This window comes from Ovis aries, chromosome 7 (assembly GCF_016772045.2).
Source record: "Ovis aries strain OAR_USU_Benz2616 breed Rambouillet chromosome 7, ARS-UI_Ramb_v3.0, whole genome shotgun sequence".
Lineage (NCBI taxonomy): Eukaryota > Metazoa > Chordata > Mammalia > Artiodactyla > Bovidae > Ovis > Ovis aries.
In genome coordinates, this window is record NC_056060.1 from 33,862,370 (window position 1) to 33,885,542 (window position 23,173).

The window sequence follows — 23,173 nt, forward strand, 5'->3', positions numbered from 1 at the left end:
TCCTTGGAAACGGCTTCTATGCCTGTGTGCAGTGTACCATGAGCAGTCTCGGCCTGTTTGTGCTCGGCTGCCACAGGCGCAGGACCTTCTAAACATCCTCTTCCCCTTGGCAGCTGCCTACCTGAGACTCTGCACTGACTTGCCTTTTGCCTTCTTTACTTGTACTTCCCTATTTTGTGGGGATTTGTCACGCGATCTTTCTGTTGTGCTGTGCTTCTGTCCTCATCAGTATGGCTTTGCAATCAATAGCTGATACTTGCTATCAGATGCAGATTGTGCTGTGTTTCCCTTTTGAGATGATCAATAAAAATGCAGTTTTGTTGTTGTGTTGTTTAGCTGCTCAGTCGTAACTCTTTGTGTCCTCATAGATCGCAGCCCACCAGGCTTCTCTGTCCATGGGATTTTATAGGCAAGAATACTGCAATGGGTTGCCATTTCCTACTCCAGGGAATCTTCCTGACCCAGGGAGCGCATCTGTGTCTCCGTATCTGCATCATTGCAGGTGGATTCTTTATCACTGAACCACTGCAGAAGCCCTGTAAAGATACAAAGCTGACTCTTTTAAAGATGTCGGTTGTCCTTGCTCTGTAATAATTATTCTCAATGTGTGGCCAGGGGTTATCTATGTCTGTGGGTAGGGCTGAACCAGTTACAACCAATTTTTAAGAAAAATGTTGAAGTCGTCCCAAATATTTTATCGTCTAAATATAAAAATCTCATCTATATTTTATACTTACAGATTTTTTTTTTTTTTTAGGACAGAGTGAATTTTTTCTCATATGGCTTATTTTTCGCTTAGGTGAACGTTATCCCATCTAACAGTGCTCATCCTCTAATTCCCTGTTGGATTATGCTTTCATATCTAGGTTCTAAATGTAATTCTTTTTCCTCCTCAGAAAGTGGATCTCTTCAGCCTGGGGATTATCTTCTTTGAGATGTCCTATCACCCCATGGTCACAGCCTCAGAAAGAATCTTTGTTCTCAACCAGCTCAGAGATGTATGTATCAGATGTTTTAGCGCCTCCATTTCCAGTAACCTGAATCTTAGCATGGACATTAGAATTCAGTGCTGGGTGTTTATCTGTTATTTATAATATAGAAAGGGGTGGTCCTGCTGTAATTTTCTATGTTTTCTAGTAAATGGAAATTCATCTCAGCTTATGCACTTACAATGATAAAAAAACTTACCCCAAATTGATTTATTTTTGGAGATATTGCTAGGTTATCCTTTTAAAAATATTTTGAGATTTCCTCTTGATTTTAAAACAAAGGGATTTTAAAATTTTGCATAATATCAATATAGTTACAGCAATGGGAAGGAGTTACAAGGATAGCAGATATTTAGATCTAGAAATTAAAAGGTTCCAGCTGAATGTACTGGATATAGTAATGCCTAAAAAATACCACTATGACCAGAAGGTAAGTGGGGTCTGGAATAAAAATCAGCCACTTGAATTTTTTTCACAGTGAGATCTCCCTCAGTCTTCTTGGGTTTGATTCCTGCCTCTTCCCAAACTAAAAGGGACTAATGTTGGCATGTGTGAGGTCAAGGGTGCCCATGGGCATCAGCATTAAGATGAAGGGAGAACAAGGTTAGAGTGAGGGAGATTTAGGCTCACATATTCCTGTGTAAGAGAGATGGAGGATCTTCCTCCTCCTTCCTAGAGCAGAACCAGTATGCATGTCTGTTGGTATTAATCACATACAGCGTGACTAAGAATACCCTGTGAGGTATCTCAGGAAGGAGTTTGATAGTTCAGCTGCCAGGACGGCGTGGGCAGCTATGTTCATCATGTATCAGAGGAAACAAAGTGATTACTGTGTCCTTGCCTTGACTTGGAGTGCTCTTCGAGGATTATGTCGTTGGTGAAGTGCCTTTCTTTAGTGTAAAATTCATGTTTGTTGCCTCATTTCAAGAATATCTCAACTGCCAGGTTAATGTTATGACTGAGGTCTTATTTTCCAGAAAGGTGAGAAATTTAAGGGGGTGGGTAGAGATTGTCATGTTGGTTTTCTCTTACTCTGTGTTGACCGTTTTGTACTTTTACCCTTGTTCGTTTTATAAGGTTGCTCTTGTCTTTCTCTGAAGCCCTTAGATGGTAAAATACTTTGTTCTCAAATGAGGTGCTTTCTGTCACCTAGGCTGTCATTTGGGTGAAGTTAGTGTTAAAACGTATCTCCTTGGAAGGATGGACATTGGGTTTCAAGATTAGTTTCTTGTCCATCTCCCCTTGTTAGCAAACTTTCATTTCTTTATTTGATTTTCTTACCTCTGGTGAATAAAATGCTTTCACATTTTATTGTGAAAATGTGGCAGTCTGCCAAGCACTAGCTGATTTGAATACAATATTTTTTTTAGCCCACTTCACCTAAGTTTCCAGAAGACTTTGATGATGGAGAGCATACAAAGCAGGTAATTTTCTGATACTTTAATTACTGTGTTCTCACTCTGGAGTTTTAATTACTATTTTTCTTCTTCAATTAGTAATCTTCTGCCACTCATTCTCTTGTGTCGTGGGAACAACGTGGGGGGAAAATATCAAAAGATGGAGTACTTAAAATGTGTTTAGACTTGAAAAACACTGTAAAAATGCCAAGGGCTGGCATAGAAAATTAACAAACTACAGGGTTCTTTTTTGTGATTCGTCATGCTTTTGAAGTACTGTTTGGACCTTTGGCTTAGCTATTGGAAAAAGAGAACGCTCTTACAGCTCATTGTTTGAGATTAAGCTTGAAACTTTAAGAAAAAGAAAATACATTTTAAAACTGTAATTTTGTCCTGTCTTATATTGGTTAAAGTAGCTTATATTGTAAAGGGGAAGACTAGACGTTAGATGATACAGTAATTTAAACAAAATAATTTTTCCTTCATACTATAAATACGTGTGTGTGTACACGCACTTGCCTGCTAAGTTGGCTTCAGTTGTGTCTGACTCTTTGCTACCCTATAGACTGTAGCCCGCCAGACTTCTCTGTGGGTTTTCCAGACAAGAACACTAGAATGAATTGCCATGCCCTCCTCCAAGGAATATTCCCCACCCAGGGATCGAACCCGTATCTCTTACATCTCTTGCATTGGCAGGTGGGCTATTTACCGCTAGCGGAACCTGGGGAGCCCCTGTAGTATATGTATGTCATAGTGAATTAGTAGCATCTGGCTACTATGAAGGAATAATTATTAGTGATTTTGTTATAGTGCTTCTGGTGTGCCTTTCTTCTTAGTGCTGGCTGTTTGTCTTAGAGGGACCTTCCATGGTTAATATTCTCGTCATGTAGAAGTTTACTCCTTAAACTGATTTCTTAACAATTATAATCAAGGCAGAATCCCTTATTTAAATTTTAATGTTGAGAACAGAAACCTAGCTAGAATATTGCATTAATTTGCTTTTTTTTGATTATTGGTTTTGTATCTGGATGGACTTAACTTTTCTAGACTAATTTTCCTCCCCTGTAAAATAGAGATATTAAATATCCTTTATTTTATATTGGCACAAACATCCTATAATTTGGTAACATTTAACATGTGACATTTGTTTATGGTTCGAGGGACCCATTCTGCCTCAAATGTTGAATTAGAACCATTAGAAAGTGGCTTCCCAGGTGTCTCAGTGGTAAAGAAACTGCCTGCCGATGAAGAAGACACAAGTTTTGATTCCTGCATCAGGAAGATCCCCTGGAGGAGGAAGCAGCCACCCACTCCAGCTTTCTTGCCTGGGAGGTCCCATGGACAGAGGAGCCTGGTAGGCTGTAGTCCATGGGGCTGCAAAGAATCAGACATGACTGAGTGACTGAGCATACATTAAAAAATACATTGAGTCATGTTTCTCCTTCCTTTACTAGCTATTATCACTGACCTGAACTGAGTTGTTCCCTGTGTTTTTTAGGGTATCATAAGTAAATACTCAGATCATAGCATTTCCCTGTAATGAGGTCAGTCTTATTCAGCATTCCCACGTGGTGGCTTCTGTGGTGTTGTAGTTAAACTGCAGGCATAAGCACCGCTATACATACCATTTCTCAAGACAGTGATTGTCCTCCTAGCGCAAGGACTTACTGGGCACCCTGGAGCGTTTGCACTGGGGATGTATAAACTTAGCCATATATAACCATATATAAACTTAACCTTATAAAACGTATAAACTTAACCACGGCAGCCACTGCCACTGCTGCCTCCCATGCCGCATTGTTGCTTTTTATCTGCAAGAAGGCAGCATAGAAAATGCTTATTGACTGAGTATAACAGTTATTGCCACATACAGGAATTAAGTATTACTGTTGATTTTGCTGAATAGGATATTATTTTTACCAGTTTAATTTAACATATATATTCATAAAGTTATATCACATCAGTTCCTTTCTTTATATGAAAAATAATTACCTGTGTTTTTAATTCTAGCCTCAACCAGGGTTAAGGATTATGGGGGAGGGTATTTTAAAGATATGTAATTAAAGATGCTTAATGAGATTCATCTATATTGAGGTTTTCTGATCTCAAGTATTCCTCTAACTCCTTATGAACAAGAGAGTTACAGAGTCATTCTGGGGCCTTTCAGAGGTTTAAGCAGGGAACTATAGTATCTTCAAATAGTTCCCTGCTTAATTAGGTAGTAGCTATGAAAGTATAATAAATGAGTAACAGAAGAGAATTCAAGGGAATGGTATGAATACAGATAACATAAAAACAAGATGTTTTCTACTGATTTAGGGATTCTAGCAGCTCTTAAGCATTATATTTTCTACTAAAATTAGGCACCTAAAAATAACTTGTTTTGTGTTCTTGTATCTTGTCTGGTTCAAGAACCGTACCAAAAAAGCTGTATTTTAGATACAGTGTGTGTAGAAGGCCTAACTTTTGCTTCTGTGTCTTTGTTGAAGGTTTTTTGGTCCTTTATAACAGTGAAGTACGAAAAGGGCCTCTACCTTTTAGGAAAGATATTATATTAACATTACCTTGTTGCACAATCCTACGACCATAATGAACTATTGGGGGGAAATGACAAATTCAGAAATTTCAGAAATACCAACTAAAATGGATGATCTAAGGGGAAGAAGTGTGTCCTTTAGGACCTGAACCAACCACCAGCTTGCTGGGAGAATTCCCGAGCACCATCCATCGCATCCCATCCCCAGTATTGCATTGTAGAAATCTGTCATCTCCTGGCTGTTGAACCACGATCCGGCGAAGCGGCCCACGGCCACAGAACTGCTCAAGAGTGAGCTGCTGCCCCCGCCCCAGATGGAGGAATCAGAGCTGCACGAGGTGCTGCACCACACCCTGGCCAACGTGGACGGGAAGGCCTACCGCACCATGATGGGCCAGATCTTCGCCCAGCGCGTCTCCCCTGCCATCGACTACACCTACGACAGTGACATACTGAAGGTGGGGTGAGCCATGGCTTGAAAGAGCTTTACCTGCTCTACGAAAGGATCGAGTCCATTCCTGAATTTTCCTGGGTTCCTTTAATGCCTCCCACATAAATTCTCTTTTTTTTTAATTGAAGCATAGTTGATTTACAGTATTGTAATAGTTTCAGGTAGACAACAAAGTGATTCAGCTATATCTATCTATTCTTTTTCAGATTCTTTTCTATTATAGGTTATTATAGGTTTTATTATAGGTTGTTTCCTAAAGGAAATCAACCCTGAATATTCACTGGAAGGACTGTTGCTGAAGCTGAAGCTCCAGTTCCTTGGCCACCTGATATGCAGAGCCGACTCATTGGGAAAGACCCTGATGCTGGGAAAGACTGAAAGGAAAAGGAGAAGGGGATGGCAGAGGATGAGATGGTTAAATAGCATCACTGACTCAATGAACATGAATTTGAGTAAACTCCAGGAGATGGCACCAGACAAAGGAGCCGGGTGTGCTACAGTCCATGGGGTCACAAAGAGTCACACAGAACTTAACCACTGACGACAATTATAAGATATTGACTATAGTTCTCTGTGCTATACCGTAGGTCCTGGTCCAGCATAAGCTCTTAGTTTGAGGTCTGTATATGCAAAATGTGTGCGTGGGCATTATTCTAGGAAGAGCCACACTTTTAACCACTTACTTGTAGGAGTTCCTGATCCACCCTCTAACCAAAGAGGGTAAGAAGTGGTGCTTTCAGAGACCAACCCTGGCCCAGATGCCAGTGCTGAAAAAACCAGTTCAGATCCAGGTTAAATAGCCAGCTCCAAATACTGGCTGCACATGAAAGTCACCTGTGAGGCCGTTTGACAACACAGAGGCTCAGGCCCTACATCCAGTACAGTGACTTGGAGTCTAAGTGTGAAGCACTTCAAGAATCTCTGTTCAGGGACTTGCCTGGCGATCAGTGTTTAAGACTCCATGGTCCCAGTGCAGGGGGTCCAGGTTCAGTCCCTGGTCAAGGAACTAAGATCCTGAGAGCTGCAACTAACACCCACTGCAGCCAAATAAATACATAAACAAAAAAAAATCTCAGTTTAAAAGCTCGTCAGGTGGCTTCTGAATGAAGCACAAGCAGGTTTGGGAGACTTCAACATTTTCTTTCTTAAAAGCAAAAACAATCTGAAACAGTATAGCAAAATGTTAAAATTTTATAAAGTTGGGTGAGTTAATAATAGATATTTGTTATATTCTGTATACATTTCCATATGCTTAAAATAGAATTTGAAGAGTAGCAGAAAGTCCTGGTAAGGTTTGTGGAAGATCAGTGTAGATTTCAGGGGCTAAGTGGTTTTTCTTCACTGGTATATTACATATCTACAGGATTATGGTTGACTTTTTAATTGTTGGTTTTTTGCTTCTGTATTGTCTTTAATAAATTTTCTGTAGTGAAACAGTGCTACTTTTATTATAAGAAAAAATGAAAAAGAAAGTTATTTACAAAATATATAAATGCCATGTAGCTTTCAAGAGGCCCGCTATGAAATACTGTAGTCTGTGGGAGGGGGTTTGATGCTGTTAGATGTTTGACTGCCACAGTATCTCTGAAAGTCCTTTTGGAGAGTTGTGTGTAGGACTAGCTGTCTCTGAAAGGCACACATCACCGTTGCTGAGAGCTTGGACTTTGAACTGAGGAAGCCTTCCCAAAATAGGCCATGTTGCAAAACATGTGGTTTTCTCCTTTCCTGAATATGTTCAAAAGAGGAGTGACTCGTTGAGATCTGTTTTGTGATCTTGGGAGTAAGTAGTAAAATGCATACGACAAGCCACAGAAAGATATTTTGGGCGATCCCTTCGATCAGGCTTCAATGACACTTGAATTGGTCATGTTCTAGGGCAGCTTCTCCATCCGCACAGCCAAGATACAGCAGCACGTGTGTGAAACCATCATCCGCATCTTCAAAAGACACGGTATGTCCTCTTTTAAAAACATGGGCCTTCTCAAAAGACATTTTGTTTCCTCTTCAGAAAGTCATGTTAATGGACTTGGGTGCAGCCATGCTTTACTTTTAAATTCAGTTACACTCATTTGACACCCGTGATATTTAAGCTTATTTTTATAATTCAGCTTGTGGAGGGGAGACAGATTTGAGTATTATAACCTTGATGCTAAAATATAGTTGGTTTGTGGAGTCGGAAATATGACTAAGGAATTTCCTGGCAGTCCAGTGATTAGGACTGAGTGCCTTCACTGCCATGGGCCTGGGTTCGATCCCTGGTCAGGGAACTAAGATTCCGCAAGCTGTGTGGTGCAGCCAAAAAAAAAAAAAGGAAATGTGACTGAATTAACAAACTTAACCTTAGATGAGCTTTCCATTAGTAAACTTAGGGAATTGAAGATAAAGTGATTTCAACAGTCCCAGTGGCAGATTCTTAACTGTCACGTTTGTGTTTGTTTTAATTTATGTCTCTGGAAAGCATGAGAAACAGTGACCAGTTATTTTTTCTCATTTGGTATAGGAGCTGTCCAGTTGTGTACCCCACTGCTGCTTCCCCGAAACAGACAAATATATGAGCACAACGAAGCTGCCTTATTCATGGACCACAGTGGGATGCTGGTGATGCTGCCTTTCGACCTGCGGGTGAGGCTGGCAGACTTTGCTGACAAGTGTGGGTGCCATGCCTGGTCCCAGGGCTGGTATCATATTAAAGGAATAGCCCCACCAATCATTCTTGCCCCCAGGCTTATTTTCTTAATGTCACCTCTAGGAAACGTAATCTTAAGAGAGTTATCAGGGTGACAGCATCATGAGAGCATCATGGTAAACCTTTGACCGTGTGTGCCTCCACCTTAGTGCTTATGTAGAAGCAGGTACCACATCTGCACATCAGTGTTGAGCTCCTCCAGGTGATCATAGCAGGCTAACTTGGCCAACCCAGACATTTCCCATACGTTAATGTCTAGAACGGTTGAATTCTTGTAACAGCAAGGGTCACTGCTAAGTGTGTGTGCCGAAGTCTGCTCATGCTTGCTTTCTTATCCCCAGGGTTCCCTTTGACAGCAGCACGCTTACTGGTTGATCACCCGCATGGTGCTGGCTTCTAGCAAGCCCCTCTGTACATGCATGTGACAGACAAGAGGTTTAATATTCCTCTTGTACAGAAAGCACTTACAAGTAGAGAGATGAGTAAAGGCTGTAACCAGGCAGTTCTCTGAAGAGAAGATGCATAGGGCTAATAATTTTCTCACAGATATTCAACCTCACTAATAAGGAAACACAAAGCAAAGGTGTCTGAACTTCACCTCTCAGACTGGCAAAAATCTGTAATGCCCACAGATGACTAGAGTTTAGGAAAATAAGTACTTTAATATATTGCTGCTGAGAATGTAAGTTGCTGAACCTTTAGAAAAGTAATCTGAATGTATTTAATAAAGTAAATGCATATACTACACCCTTTGAGCTAGCAATCCCACTTTGAGGGATTTATTTAAAGAAATAACACATTGGTGTACAAATATTAAAAAGAAATCCATTTCCGATTTATCATGGTGGTCAAAAACTGAAAACTGCTACTGTATCAGCAGCAAAATGGTTGAGTAATTTATTATGGAATATTAAAGAGATAAAATGTCAAATGCATATATATTTAGGTAGATCCATATCTATATTTGATCCGTAGGAATATCCATGGTATCCTATTAGCTGGAAAAAAAAGTATGTTTCAAAGGAACTGTAATATGATTCTTTTGGGGAGGTTGTGATTTCCTCAGTTCTGTCTCACTGCAGCAAAAATTTGAAGTGATGGACGGACCAGTGTTATAGTTTGGTGTTACAGCTCAGTTTTATTTGGCAAGGAAAGGAAAATACACCCTCAAGGCATGAGGGCGGGCTGACCCAAAAGACACAAAGAGAAGAGAAGCCAGAGGCTCAATTTTGGCTCCTCTTTTTATATGTTTTTTCTCCTCCCCCTGAGCCTGCCCTGTGTAAACTGGGCTAGCCAGGAGGGCTGGTTGATTCACCTGAGGTTCTCACTCCAGTCCTCAGACCTTCCTTTGTTCTATTTTCACGGGCTTTTCCCTTCTTTGTGTTTTAGCCACTTCATTCTGGACTCCTTTTTCCTAATCTAACTACCTAACAATTCCTAATGGCAGAAAGTGAAGAAGTACTAAAGGGCCTCCTGATGAAAGTGAAAGAGGAGAGTGAAAAAGTTGGCTTAAAGCTCACCATTCAGAAAACTAAGATCATGGCATCCAGTCCCATCACTTCATGGCAAATAGATGGGGAAACAGTGGCTGAGTTTATTTTTCTGGGCTCCGAAATCACTGCAGATGGTGATTGCAGCTATGAAATTAAAAGACACTTACTCCTTGAAAGGAAAGTTATGACTAACCTAGACAGCATATTAAAAAGCAGAGACATTACTTTGCCAACAAAGGTCCATCTAGTCAAGGCTATGGTTTTTCCAGTGGTCGTGTATGGATATGAGAGTTGTACTATAAAGAAAACTGAGCACAGAATTGATGCTTTTGAGCTGTGGTGTTGGAGAAAACTCTTGAGAGTCCCTTGGACTGCAAGGAGATCCAGCCAGTCCATTCTAAAGAAGATCGGTCCTGGGTGTTCATTGGAAGGACTGATGTTGAAGCTGAAACTCCAATACTTTGGCCACCTGATGCAAAGAGCTGACTCATTTGAAAAGACCCTGATGCTGGGAAAGATTGAGGGCAGGAGGAGAAGAGGACGACAGAGGAGGAGATGGTTAGGTGGTATCACCGACTCGATGATCATGGGTTTGGGTGGACTCTGGGAGTTGGTGATGGACAGGGAGGCCTGGTGTACTGCGGTTCATGGGGTCGCAGAGTCGGACACAACTGAGCGACTGAGCTGAAGAATTCCATTTTTATTATACAGAGAATGAAAAAAGCTTAAAAAAAAAAACAGCTGAGCATGTACACAGAGATGGGTATTTGAATGTACCTGGTATGTTTGAGATATATATAGTGCTCCCACATGCATGTGAATAATGACACATATCAGCTTGTTTGTATCCCTAGACTGAAGTGTCAAAAACTTGAACTTTTGACTGTATTTTTCTGGAGGGAGGTCTGGAATCAGGACATTGTCTTTTTTTCATATCTGTGTTTTGCAGTGTATTGCAAGAACATGTTTTGCTTTTATGGTTTAAGAGGAAATTCCTTGTATGCCCTTGGATGTAGTTTTTCTTTTGCAGTAAGTCAGGTGGTTTGGGATTATTTTGAGTGAGAGGTGAGTAGGTAGCATATCAGATTTGGGCTCTGTTAGAGAAAGTACAGAAGGGCAAATATTTACATAACTATACTTAAAACTGGCTCCTTATTGTCTAGACATTAGGACACTAAAATGCAGATTGTTAAACATTAGCTTTCTTTCTGGGAGCAAATATATTAAATCCCCCCAAATAAAAAATAATTGCCCTTTGAGAATTTGACCTATTAGTTAATGATACCACGTCATATCTCTTGAAGCAATCTGATAATGGTTTTATAAACTGTGGTGATTATTAGTGGGTGGTTATTAAGAATTTCTTCTGTAAGATCTATGAGAAAGTCAGGAAATTTGTAAGAGGTAATACCCATTTTGACTGCAGTATTATGTGACACTTAAAAAAAAATTCACAGGTCATCACATAACTTGCACAGAATAAAATTTGGCAGAGTATATTTCACTAAAGTGATTTTCTTCTCAAACTTAAGAACCTAAGAAATGCCACAGTGAATAAGGTTGGTGTTATATCCAGCAGTGAGATCAGCTGCTGACTGACCAACTCAAAAACATTCCAAGGAGTGTGAGTGGCGAGCAGTGCACAGCTTTGTGAACATTCTCAAAACCACTGAATTGTAAACTTTAAAAGGGTGAACTCTATGGTATGTGACTTACAACTCAAAGGTTAAAAAAACAAAAGGAGTAGTGGTCGGCACCTCTTGATACTGACCTTTGAAACTTTATTTTTCAGGTTCCTTTTGCAAGATATGTGGCGAGAAATAATATATTGAATTTAAAGCGGTAAGAAAAAATGGGGGTTCATTTGGTGCACGTGGGAAAGAAACCCAAAAAGAGTATTTCATCTACTGTGATCATTACACAGTCAAGTGTTTGGAGTTTAAAGTACTGAGCTTGGAAAATGGTCACAAAGCCCAGCGCCAGTACCCCTTTCTGTGATCAAGACTGGCATCCTCCTGTTTGTAGGAATGTTGCATTTGGGTGGCAGCCTGAGACTCCCAGTCTTTTCTCTGCCTTCTAAATGTCCCCAAGCCACTTGACCAAGTACTGTCACAAATGGTTGCTTCGAAAGACATCTGGCTGTTCTTGATCACAGATGACCCCTTTTAAAATTTAATTGAAAGGACAAGTGGCCGGTGGTCTCTGTGTGAAAACTGCCTGCACAGGTAACTGAATAAAAACAGCTTGTGGAGAAGTGGAGGAAACCCAGCAGGAGTGCTGAACCTCCAGGCACTTACCGCTGGGGAAAGGTTTTCATTCAAATACCACAGGGGCAAACACCAAGATCTGCATAAATTGGAGCAATGTCAGCGAGGCATCTGACTTTGCAGCTCCTTTCCTAAACAAAGTAAAAGCTCTTTTACATGCCTTTATTCTCAATTCCAAGTAAACAGTTACTAATCATAAAGTGTGGGCATCACTGTGTAGAAAGCAAACACTTATGATAAACTTGTTTTTCTGTGTTATTTCATGTCTATTTCAGACTTAAAAAAAAATAAACCCCATTGCTTAATAGTGGCAACACTGGGAACTGGAACCTAGATACAAAGCATGACTATTCTGGGCAAATCTATCTTTATGTTGTTCTCTTAATCATACTACTGATTGATTTTTCCATATTATTTCTTTTATTCAACAATCTCTTACACATATGTAATTCCAGCAAGCAATGACCTTAGAAATGCAGGCTTCTCTCCGCAGATATTGCATAGAACGTGTGTTCAGACCTCGAAAATTGGACCGATTTCATCCCAAAGAACTTCTGGAGTGTGCATTTGATATTGTCACGTCTACTACCAACAGCTCGCTGCCCACCGCTGAAATCATCTACACCATCTACGAAATCATCCAGGAGTTCCCAGCACTTCAGGTTCCTTCCCAGACCCTAACATCCCAAGGTTATCCCGCTAAACAGAGTCCTTCAGCAGATTCCGTGGGGCCATAGAGCAGCTCCTCAAGTGGTGGCCGGGAATCACACTGCCACTCAAGCCCCTGGGAAGGCTTCATGTCGCTTGTGGGACGTCTCATGCTCTTAGCTCCGCCTAGAAAGGAATGAATTTTGTTTTTGTTTCTTCGGTTGTGGGGAAGCTATAGTTTCTCCATGCATTCCAAAATTTGAGGAATTCAGCTAAGAGTCCTAGGATACTTTGAGTATGTTGGGAACTCTCAGCTCCCTCCTACGCCCAGGCTCTTTTTAAAAAATATGTACTGATTATTTTATTGCTTTAGATTACATGGAATGCATTTTCTTTTTTTTTTAATCAAAGTTTAGTTGATTTGCAACAGGTTTTAATTTTTAAAAATTTTAGCCACACTGCATGGCATATGGGACCTTAGTTCCCCAACCAGGGATCACACCCAAGCCCCCACCATTAGAAGCCCAGAGTCTTAACCACTGGCCTGCCAGGGACGTCCCTGCCCAGGCGCTTAACAACTGGCCTCGCTTTGTGTGGTCTCTGTGGACTCCCCAGCCAGCGGAGGCTCCTGTGCGCTCAGTGGTTGCTCTCCTCGGCCTTCCCTCCCCATCCCCGCTGCACGCCCCTCTTACTCTCTCCACAGCGACCTCCCATCAGTCACCGTGCACCCCTGTCCAGATAGACCTCTCTACCCAGCTGCAGTGGGGGCCCGGGAGCCTGCCTGCAACCTCCCTGATGGGCCAGCCGCCTTTTCTTCTCAGCTCTCATAGCACATGAGAGAGTACCCACATGCTAGTTGCCAGCTGTTTCCTCCAGGCAGAGATGCTCTTTCAGGGCCACTGTCTGTGCAGCCCACTGCCCCTGGCTCAGCGCACAGCTCACCACCCTGTGAATGCCCTTGACTGTGCGCTTATACTCCACCAGCTGGGCTTATAGGTCAGTCAGTACTGAACCAGGTCTTCTCCCACTTTGAAATCTGTGTCACTTTGCTCAGGCTTTTGAACGTAGCTGGAGATGAAAGTATTTCTGATGTGTATGATAAAGATTAAATTATTAACATATTATACTCTGACCACAACAGTGTAAGAAGAATATATATGAAAAAGTAAACTAGAAGGCAATATGCTAGAATTCATTCCTTCCATTGTGTCAGTTTGGTAAATGGGGGATAAGAGTCTAGATTTTGTCAGGTGCCTGTGTTGCTTTTATAATGAAAATAATAATTTCTCTATCCTAGGAAAGAAATTACAGTATTTACTTGAACCATACCATGTTACTGAAAGCAATACTCTTACACTGTGGGATCCCAGAAGATAAACTCAGCCAAGTCTATGTTATTCTGTATGATGCTGTGGTAAGCATTTAATTCCTTTGAGTTGATATTGAAGGATAATAATAATAGCTGATGAGAATTTTCTTAGTGATGTAACCATAAAACTGAATTGGGAATTTTATCTCCTTCCCCTCATTGCTCTGAGGTAAAAGAACCAATGGCTTTGATTCTACCAACAGTTTTGTTTTTGTTTTTCTATCAATAGTTAACAAGTATTGGTTGAGCTTTTATCCTGTACTAAGCCTTGTGCTACTAGTCCCTAGTAGCACACCTCCATGGTTTGTTTGCAAGGGTAACTTCTGAAGATTGAATTATCTTATTTAATTTATAAGGTAATAAACTTCTTCACTCACTTGCTTCTTAAGGCAAAAAAATCACTAAGTAATTGGTCCTGATACTTGCCTGTAATAAGTTTAAAAATAGTCAGCCCTTACTAAGCATGCACTGTGCTCAGAATATATGTGCCAAGCATTGTTCTAAACCCTTTATGAAGATTAACTTGCCTAAGTTAATCTCACAAGCACTGTTATTGTCCTTTAGAGAGGCCAAGAAAGGGAGTATTAGTTTTGATAGTAAAAGACTTATGTCCTGCCCATAATTCTTCCAGCCTGTCTGAGCTTATCAGTGAAGTCATTTATAGACTGGGGGAGACTGGTTTAGACTTTTCTTGGGGCCTCATTTATCACCTCATTTATGTGAGACTGGGGCAGCATCACCTCCCATTGCCCTTCCGAATTTAGCCACATCGTTGTCTTTATTACTCTCCGGTATTTGTGCAAAGCCTGAAGGAGGGACAGTGAAGATCTTAAATATTATGGTGCTGGGGTGGAGGTGAATCCTTCCTTATCTTTTCTAATTTCTTTTCATGTTAAATATTATTTTTATAATAACATCAAGAAGATATAGTCACTAGCAGTGCCAAACAGCCTATAATTAAGACAGGATAAGCTGGGGAAGTTCATAATGGTTGACGGTTTTTTGTACACTAAAAAGCTCAACCAGCTTTTATTTCATCTTCCTGGGACACATCAAGGGTCCTAACTTTAGTGTTTGCTTCTTCATGTTTCTTTTCTCCTCCCAAAGTGCTGCTGCTGTTTGGCAGGGACAGATAGAACAGAGTGTCAGCGGGAGGCTGGCAGAAAGCCCAGGGATGGTGCAGAGAGCTTCCCATCACTCTTGTTCATATTCTATAGGCTGCCTGGCAGCATGGGGTGGCACTCAGAGCCTGTCCACACGTGGCTTTCATTAGGGGATATGGATCAGTTGACTCTAGCATAAGCACCCCTGGGTAAGCCTCTCTTCCTCTGGGTCACCTCACCATTCAGCAAGTACAGCTTTCCCCTTGTTAATTCTTTTTTGTCAGGAATTGTTGTTCAGTTACTCAGTCGTGTCCAACTCTTTGCGACCCCGTGGACTACAACACACCAGACTTTCCTGTCCTTCACTATCTCCCAGAGTTTGCTCAGACTCATGTCCATTGAGTCAGTGATGCCATCCAACCATCTCATCCTCTTTGCCCCCTTCTCTCACCCTCAATCTTTCCCACATTTTAAAACAATGTTAGTTATATAGCCTATGTGAATTGTGGAGGGAAAAAAAGTCTTTTAATCAGTTAATCCATCTTTCGTGATGAGGAGCAGTTTGTCCAAAACGAAGGATACGCCTGTCAGAATTAGCCTGGAAACTGTACCTTGTTCAGGCCAAATGTGACTCTCATTGTTACCTCCTTCTTCTCCATTAGACAGAAAAGCTGACGAGGAGAGAAGTGGAAGCTAAATTTTGTAATCTATCCTTGTCATCAAATAGTGTAAGTATCTTTCAATGGTGTGATTACGGCTGTCCCTGTAACACTGTGATTCCAGAAAATGCCAAATTCTCACTGCAGTCAGGCAGCGGCGCTTCCCGCCACCTCAGACAGTTTTTCCCTCAAGTAGCTGCCATGGCAACGTCTGGAATTAGGGGAGGAGAAATCAGGGCCATGATCAAAGAATGCGTCTCCATGCTGTTTTCCTGACACCATATCCTTCTCTTCACACTCCTTGCCAAGGCTGTGCTCGGTGGAGCCTCCTGCCAAGCATACCTCACGCTGCTCGGCCTCTGCTGAAGTAGATTCTTCAGGATCGTTTGCGACACAGAGCTCCACCTCACAGGCCTCCCCACCTCCTAGTCTTCCAGCACCTCAGAGCTGCATTATAGCTCTGGCTTTTCTGGGGCATTACCTACTCCTAAAATCTCACTGGCAGTGAGGAAAATCTCACAGGGCAAATAGGTTTGTCGTTTCTCTCTTCGAGCATGAGGTTGGGCCCAGATCTTTGCCAGTCACTCTGACTTAACTGAGCCCCTGAAAAGCAAAAGACAACAGGGATTTCTTACATTTTCCTGAATATTTATTTAAGAGAAGTGTTTTTTTTTTTTTTCTTTTTTTTACTTTCCCAGAGCCCTTCTAGACCTGGTCTGACACTCAGTTACATAATCCTGTTGTCATTTAGCCACTAAGTCTCTTGCAGCCCCATGGACTGTGTCCCACCAGGCTCCTCTGTCCATGGGATTTCCCAGGCAAGAATACTGAAGTGGGTTACCATTTCCTTCCCCAGGGGATCATCCCCACCCAGGGATGGAACCCATGTCTCCTGCTTGGCAGGCAGATTCTTTACCACTGAGCCACCTGGGAACCCTACGGTGATGAGCAAACTTCACTTATGGGATAAAATAAAATATGATGGTGTGCAGGCCGGGCAGAGTTATTCAGATTCTAGGGCGCCTACCATGTGTCAGGCACAGGGCTAGGGATGTAGAGAGAGGTCAGTGGAAGAGTCCATGGACTGCTTTCAACTTCTTCTTTCATATTGGCCTTTAAAAGCCATAAGGGCATCCATCCAGTATGTGTCTACCCTCAGCTCACAACTTTCACGGGGTGTCACAGTTTAAAGAACTCACTCAAATATTAATAGTTTGCAGGTTGGGAAAGTAAACCAGATACATAGCGCTAGGAACTCTGGAAATTAGACCAGATTGCATTTTAAATGTTAACTATTATAGGAGGTATTAATAACTACAGAGTGATTCAATGACATAATATTCTAGTACAAAGGACAGTATTTATGCAATACCCTAGATATGTACATAGCACATAGCCATGTGCAGAAATAGTCCCATGTATAAATAACACAAAGAATCTGTCCAAGAAACTGCCCAGTTCAGTGACTCTTTAAAATGGTTCAAGCCTAAAAGGTTCTCTGAACTAATATCACATTTCAAAATACTTCACGCTTGCACAAGATAGCCACATTGGTTGCTAAAATGTCAGCTGCTTTGCTTTTTGCTGAATCTCTACCCATTAGTCATGTGATGTGCATGTATGCTCAGCCGCTTGTCGTGTCCGACTCTGCAGGCCCATGGACCCTAGCCCACCAGGCTCCTCTGTCCATGGGATCTTCCAGGCAAGAGTACTGGAGTGGGTTGCCGTGCCCGCCTCCTGGGGATCTTCCCAACCCAGGGATCGAACCTGTGTCTCTTAACGTCCCTTCTTTAGCAGGTGGACTCTTCACTGCTAGCACCACCTGGGAAGCCCAGTCATTTGATATTAAGCGTTAATTCAAAGTTGTGTGTTTGATTAGTTCAGAATGGAAAAATTAGTATCTAATATAGGCATTGGTGGGCTTTCCAGGTGGCTCAGTGGTAAAGAACCCGCTTGCCAACACAGGAGACATAAGAGACCTGGGTTCAGTCCCTAAGTCAGGAAGATCCCCTGGAGGACGGCATGGTCACCCACTCCAGTATTCCTGCCTAAAGAATTCTCAGGGACAGAGGAGCCTGATGGGCTATAGTGTCGCAAAAAGTCGGACACAACTGAAGTGACTTAGCATGCATAGGCGTTTGGTACTCTCATTATTTTAAAAGGGAACCCTAAGAGTATTAGAAGAGGGAGTAGAAATACTGCAGGGAAGTTTCAAATATCTGGCCCAGTCTTCATATTTTACAGACAAGGCACCTAAAGCCCAAAGAGATGTGTGACTTATCCCACGGTACATGGAGTTACTTGGTGATAGGTTGAGTACCAGAATCTGGGGGTGTAAATTCTGATGCTTCTGGTGGTTTATTAATGGGGTGGTGGTGGTGGTTTAGTCACTGAGTTGTGTCTGCCTCCTGTGACCCCATGGACTGGGACCTGCCAGGCTCGTCTGTTCACGGGATTCTCCAGGCAAGAACACTGGAGAGGGTTGCCATTTCCTTCTCTGATTAATGGGATAATATAATTTTTTAAAAAATCTTATTAAGAAAAAAGTAAAATCAAAGACATAAAATTTTTAAATGTTACCTTTAAGATACTAAAGAAATTATTAACACTTTGGGGTTTTTTTTTAAATATAAGTGATTTATGATTATGGAACTACCTTAAGTTTCATTCATAAGTCTTCATTCAGCTCTTCAATTCCATGTACCTGGTTATAGATGAACCAGGTTCTGTCTGCCTATAGTCTCAAAGTAGCTATAGTTTTGCCTGTTAGTTTCCACGTTAGCCCCTGGAGTCTTTTTTTCTGGTTTTATGATCATAGTTAATTCCTCTTTAACTGCACTGGGCCAGGGCCTGTGCCCGGTCCACAGATGGATCATTGCTAGCTGCTGCCCCCTCCTGGCGAAGACGACGAGTACAGCTGCGGAGAGCTGGGATCTGGGATGAGGTCTGAGCTGGAAGAGAAGGCATTGGGGGCTGCCTGTAGGAGGTGGTATCCAAACTGCATCTCAAGCCTACAAGTAGGAATTATTCAAGGGAGGACAGGAAATACCCATCCTAATTCAGTGTAGTGTTAGAACGAGTCAGACCTTGCCTTCCTGTCCCTCGTTGACATGCCTATAGTCATGGAATTTCACAAGCATGAAGAAGGCAAAGAGGAACAATACTGGCCTGAAAATACATATAATGGAGGCTCTGTTAGTGTCAGGGTCTGCTCTGCTGGGGTCGGCATTCGCTGTGTGTGGGACTGAAAATGAACTGTGAGTAGGGACCTGGAGTACTTCTGCGAGGTGCCTTAGAGTTGTTGGAAAACAATGATCCTTAGTGGGGACTGTGGAAAAGACTAAAATTAGCCTTGACCACAAAATCTACCCTTTTGGAGGTGCAAGAGCTCTGCCACTCCCCCCTGTGTATAGGAAACATGCAGCAAAGTGAGTCTTTCTGGCCATGGATTTTGGAAGCTAACTGTGCCTCCTTGCTTTCCAGCTGTGTCGACTCTACAAATTTATTGAGCAGAAGGGAGAGCTGCAAGATCTAACCCCAACCATAAATTCATTAGTAAAACAGAAAACAGGTGTTGCCCAGTTGGTGAAGTACGGCTTAAAAGATCTGGAGGAGGTCGTTGGACTGTTGAAGAAATTTGGCATAAAGTTACAGGTTTGGCGGTTGTTTGATTCTGGCAGCGCAAATTTGTAGCATTAATAATAACACAAGGGGGAAATGGGTTTTATTTTAATGCTAGTTAAGTGTTTTATTTTTCCAGAAGGATGCTGCTTTCCACATTTTGGAACATTTGATACCTAGTAATAATTTTGGCTTATATCAGAATTTCTTTGTGAGCATCACAATTCCTATTGTGTGGTAATTCTTACTATGTCAGCCTCAAGAGAGGTGGTTATTCTTGAAAAGAACAGAGCTCCTCTTACTTGGTAGGCTGTGGTCCAACAGACTGTGTACTGAATATTTTGTTTATACTAAATATATTGTTCTGATGTTCATGATAGAAAATGAGGTCTTCAGCATTGCACACTCTTTAAATCTCAAGCCCTTGACACATCCGTGTGGCATTTCCCTTGACAGGTCCTGATCAATTTGGGCTTGGTCTACAAGGTGCAGCAGCATAGCGGAATCATCTTCCAGTTTGTGGCATTCATCAGACGGAGGCAAAGGGCTATATCTGAAATCCTTGCAGCTGGTGGTAGATATGACCTGCTGGTGAGGGCACTTCTTCCTCAGCTTGTTATTTTAATATTTACTTATTTGGCTGCACCGGGTCTTAGTTGCCATACGTGGGAGCTTTGATCTTTGCTGTGGCATGCAAACTCTTAGTTGTGGTATATGGAATCTAGTTCCCAAACCAGGGATCGAACTCGGACCCTGTGCCTTGGGAGCATTGAATCTTAGCCACTGGACCACCAGGGAAGAAATGTTTTGAAACTACAGAAAAATTGAATCACTGGTATTACTGAACACCTATATATATTTCAACTAGGAATAGAAATGTCTTATGAAATGCATTTGTACTATTTTTAACTTTTGTGTAAATAGCTAATAGGGTTACAGGATATTGCAGAGATAGTACAGAGAGGTCTTGTGTACTTTTTATCCCGTTTCTTCCAATGGTTAAAGCTGGTATAACCATAATAAAATACCAAGCCCAGGACACGGACCTCCACATACAGTACATGTCTAATTCTGAGCCATTTTTATCACATATGTAAATCCCTGTAATTACCACCACAGTTGAGATACAGTGGAATATAGTAATAGAACCTTAACTCCTTTATGTCCTTTACTCATCCCCTATATATGATTGTCTTAAATATTTCCTCAGTGTACATTGAGGTCCACATCAAACAGTGTTGTGCTTTTTGCTTCCAGTGTTGAACTCTGAAAAACTCAAGAAAAGAAGAAAGTTTACTGTATTTACCCAAAATTTCTGGATTCTGATGAGAAATCTGGGTTATTTGAATTATTTTTCCCCTATAGGAAAGATGACTCTTGATGCTTTTAAGATTTTTTTTTGTTTTTTTTTTTGCTTTTAGTTTGAAGTTCAATTATGTGTCTTGGCAGGACTTTCTTGGGATTTGTCCTGTTATTTGATTTTTCCCAGCTTCTTGAATCTATAGGTTTGTCTTTTGCTAATAAGCCTTCTACCAAGCACCAGCAGGCCTCAGAGAGGGTTCAGTGGGGAGTCAGGACTTCCATATCTGCCTCGGGGTAGTGCGCCTCCCACCAGCAGAGTCAGTGGAGGCCGGGATCCCTTACTTCCACCCTCACCCAAGCGGTAACAAGGCCCTCCTCCCCTCTGGGGTGTGCCGGAGGAGGCTGAATGGGAAGCTGGAACTTTGACCACTATCCAGCATAGTATGCGGCATTATTTTTTCCACAATTTTTTCAGCTTTACTTTTTCTCTCTTTCTAGAACTCGGATAACACAAATGTTACATCTTTTGTTATGCTCCTATGGTTCTGGGACATCTTTCTTTACAGTCTCTTTTCTCTGTTGTTTAGTGATTTTATCTTCAGTTTCTGATTGTTTTTCCTGTTATCTCCATTTATGCTGTTGGGCCCATCCAGTGAGTTTTTTGTCTCCCACTTCCTTGCTTTTTTTATTTGTTTCAAGCCCATTTATGATTCCTATTGTAGCATTTTTATGCTGGTTGCTTTAAAATCCTTGTCTGATAATTCTTACATCTGTTTCATTTTGTTGGTGTCTGTCGATTTGCCTTTTCTCATTCACTTTGAGATCCTGGCCCTTGTTACGATGCCTGATTTTCAGTTGTATCCGGGTTGGGGAGTTGGCAGGCGGCCTTGTTACTGCTGGAAAGTGGTGAAAGTTCCAGCTTCCATTCAGCGTCCTCTGGCACCACCCAAGAGGGGAGGGGCACCTTGTTACCACTTGGGTGGGGTGGAAGTTGGGGATCCTGGTCTGCACTGACACCACGAGGGGAAGCATTACTCCCACAGATCAGAAAGTCCCGGCTCCCCTCGGTGTTCTCAGATACCACCCTCCTGGGACTTGGTGGGGCCTCTCTGGGTAAGGGGGAATGTCTTGACCCCACTCAGCCATGAGTGGGAGTGTCTATGCTTCTTCTGTAACATTTGGCCAACCAGGGCTAGTATTGTCTACAGATTTGCTGTCTTGCTGGTTGCCCCTTTCTTGATTTTTTTTGACCAGAGAGATCAGATTTTCCTTGGGGCTTTTTTGTTTGTTCTCCTTGGCATTTCTGGGATGACAGTTTCTCCAGCACTCAGTCCTGGGTACAAGAGGCAAAAAACCAAACCCAGGGAACTCACCACATGTGGTTCCTCGGACCCCATGGTCCCTGGTCAGCCTGCCATCTTCTCTCCACTCTCAGAGTCGTCTAATGTTTGTTTTATCTGTAGTGTCCGGGGGTTTTAGCTGTACTTAGAGGAACAGGGAGAAGTGTATCTACCCATCTTGGTCCAGAACCTATGTATCCAACTTTAAATTATCTAGTAACATAAAGTAAGTAAAAAGAAAAAGGTGGCATTAATTTTAATAATGTATTTTATTTAACCCAATATATCTAAAATAATATGTAAGCATGTAATCAAAATTTTTTAATTATTAAGGTGCTATTTACATTTTTTCTAAGTCTTTACAGTTAGCATTTGTTTAACCCAGTATACCCAAATACTATTTCAACATGTAATCAAATATCTAAAAATTATTAAGAAGCTATTTTATATTCTTTTCCATTCTGAGTCTTTGCAACCAGTGTGTTTCACATGTACAGCAAACGTCAGTTCAGATTAGACATTTCACATACTCAAGCCCCATGTGGCTAGTGGCTGCCAAACTGAACAGTGCAGAGCTCGGTGCAGCATTCGTTAACATCTCCTGAATTTGCAGGTTTGCTTGCTTCTCTCTCTTGCTACACACACACATGCACACACACACTCTGACACACTTTATTTTGTTGAACCCTTTGATAAGTTGCTATTAGAGTGCATGCCCCCAAATCATCGCTTTTCCTATCATCACACTTTCTTCCCCATTTCATAACCAGAGCCGTCTGTCTCTCCACAGATTCCCCAGTTTAGAGGACCACAGGCTCTGGGGCCAGTTCCTGCTGCCATCGGGGTCAGCATAGCCATAGACAAGATAACCACTGCTGTCCTCAACATGGAAGAGCCTGTAAGTACTAGCTCTGCTTTCCAGCATGCTCTGAGATGGCTCTCCTTTTGTAGTCATTCACATGGAGCCCCAGATGTAGTAGTTATAGACTGAGGTTTGGGAGACTGTCTTTGCTGTGAGGGACAAGCCTAAGTCTTGGTGTCGATACTTAGCCTCTGCTTTCTAGCTGGGGGACCTTAGTCCAGTAGCCTGACTCTCCTTATCTGTAATATGCTACATAAATGTGAGAGATTACCCTTGTTAACAGATTCATATCAAAGCCCTCTGGTCATAATTCTACAAATAAATGGTTTTTTCATCTATGTTTCAGGCAAGATTAGTTTTCCCAGAGAAAAAGAATATCTTCCTAATGATTTAGAAATAATTTCAAGTCTTTTATCTTAAAAAACTAATATAAAAATTTTCTGACTGTGT

General features: G+C 41.7%; 1 protein-coding gene across 5 annotated transcripts in view; it reads left to right on the top strand.

Annotated features, from left to right (window-relative positions):
* EIF2AK4 (eukaryotic translation initiation factor 2 alpha kinase 4) overlaps positions 1-23,173 on the top strand; it is a 100,140-nt gene that overhangs the window by 60,740 nt on the left and 16,227 nt on the right. For all 5 annotated transcript variants that reach the window (XR_006060344.1, XM_004010439.5, XM_060418589.1 and 2 more), the window contains exons 19-30: positions 897-998; positions 2,360-2,413; positions 5,144-5,380; positions 7,249-7,324; positions 7,874-7,995; positions 11,345-11,394; positions 12,313-12,481; positions 13,765-13,881; positions 15,602-15,667; positions 19,082-19,252; positions 19,676-19,810; positions 22,652-22,759. Coding sequence is in view for 4 of the 5 variants with exons in the window: in XM_004010439.5 (XP_004010488.2) it covers positions 897-998; positions 2,360-2,413; positions 5,144-5,380; positions 7,249-7,324; positions 7,874-7,995; positions 11,345-11,394; positions 12,313-12,481; positions 13,765-13,881; positions 15,602-15,667; positions 19,082-19,252; positions 19,676-19,810; positions 22,652-22,759 (1,407 nt within the window). In the remaining variant the exon portion in view is untranslated. The remainder of the gene's footprint in view (positions 1-896; positions 999-2,359; positions 2,414-5,143; positions 5,381-7,248; positions 7,325-7,873; positions 7,996-11,344; positions 11,395-12,312; positions 12,482-13,764; positions 13,882-15,601; positions 15,668-19,081; positions 19,253-19,675; positions 19,811-22,651; positions 22,760-23,173) is intronic.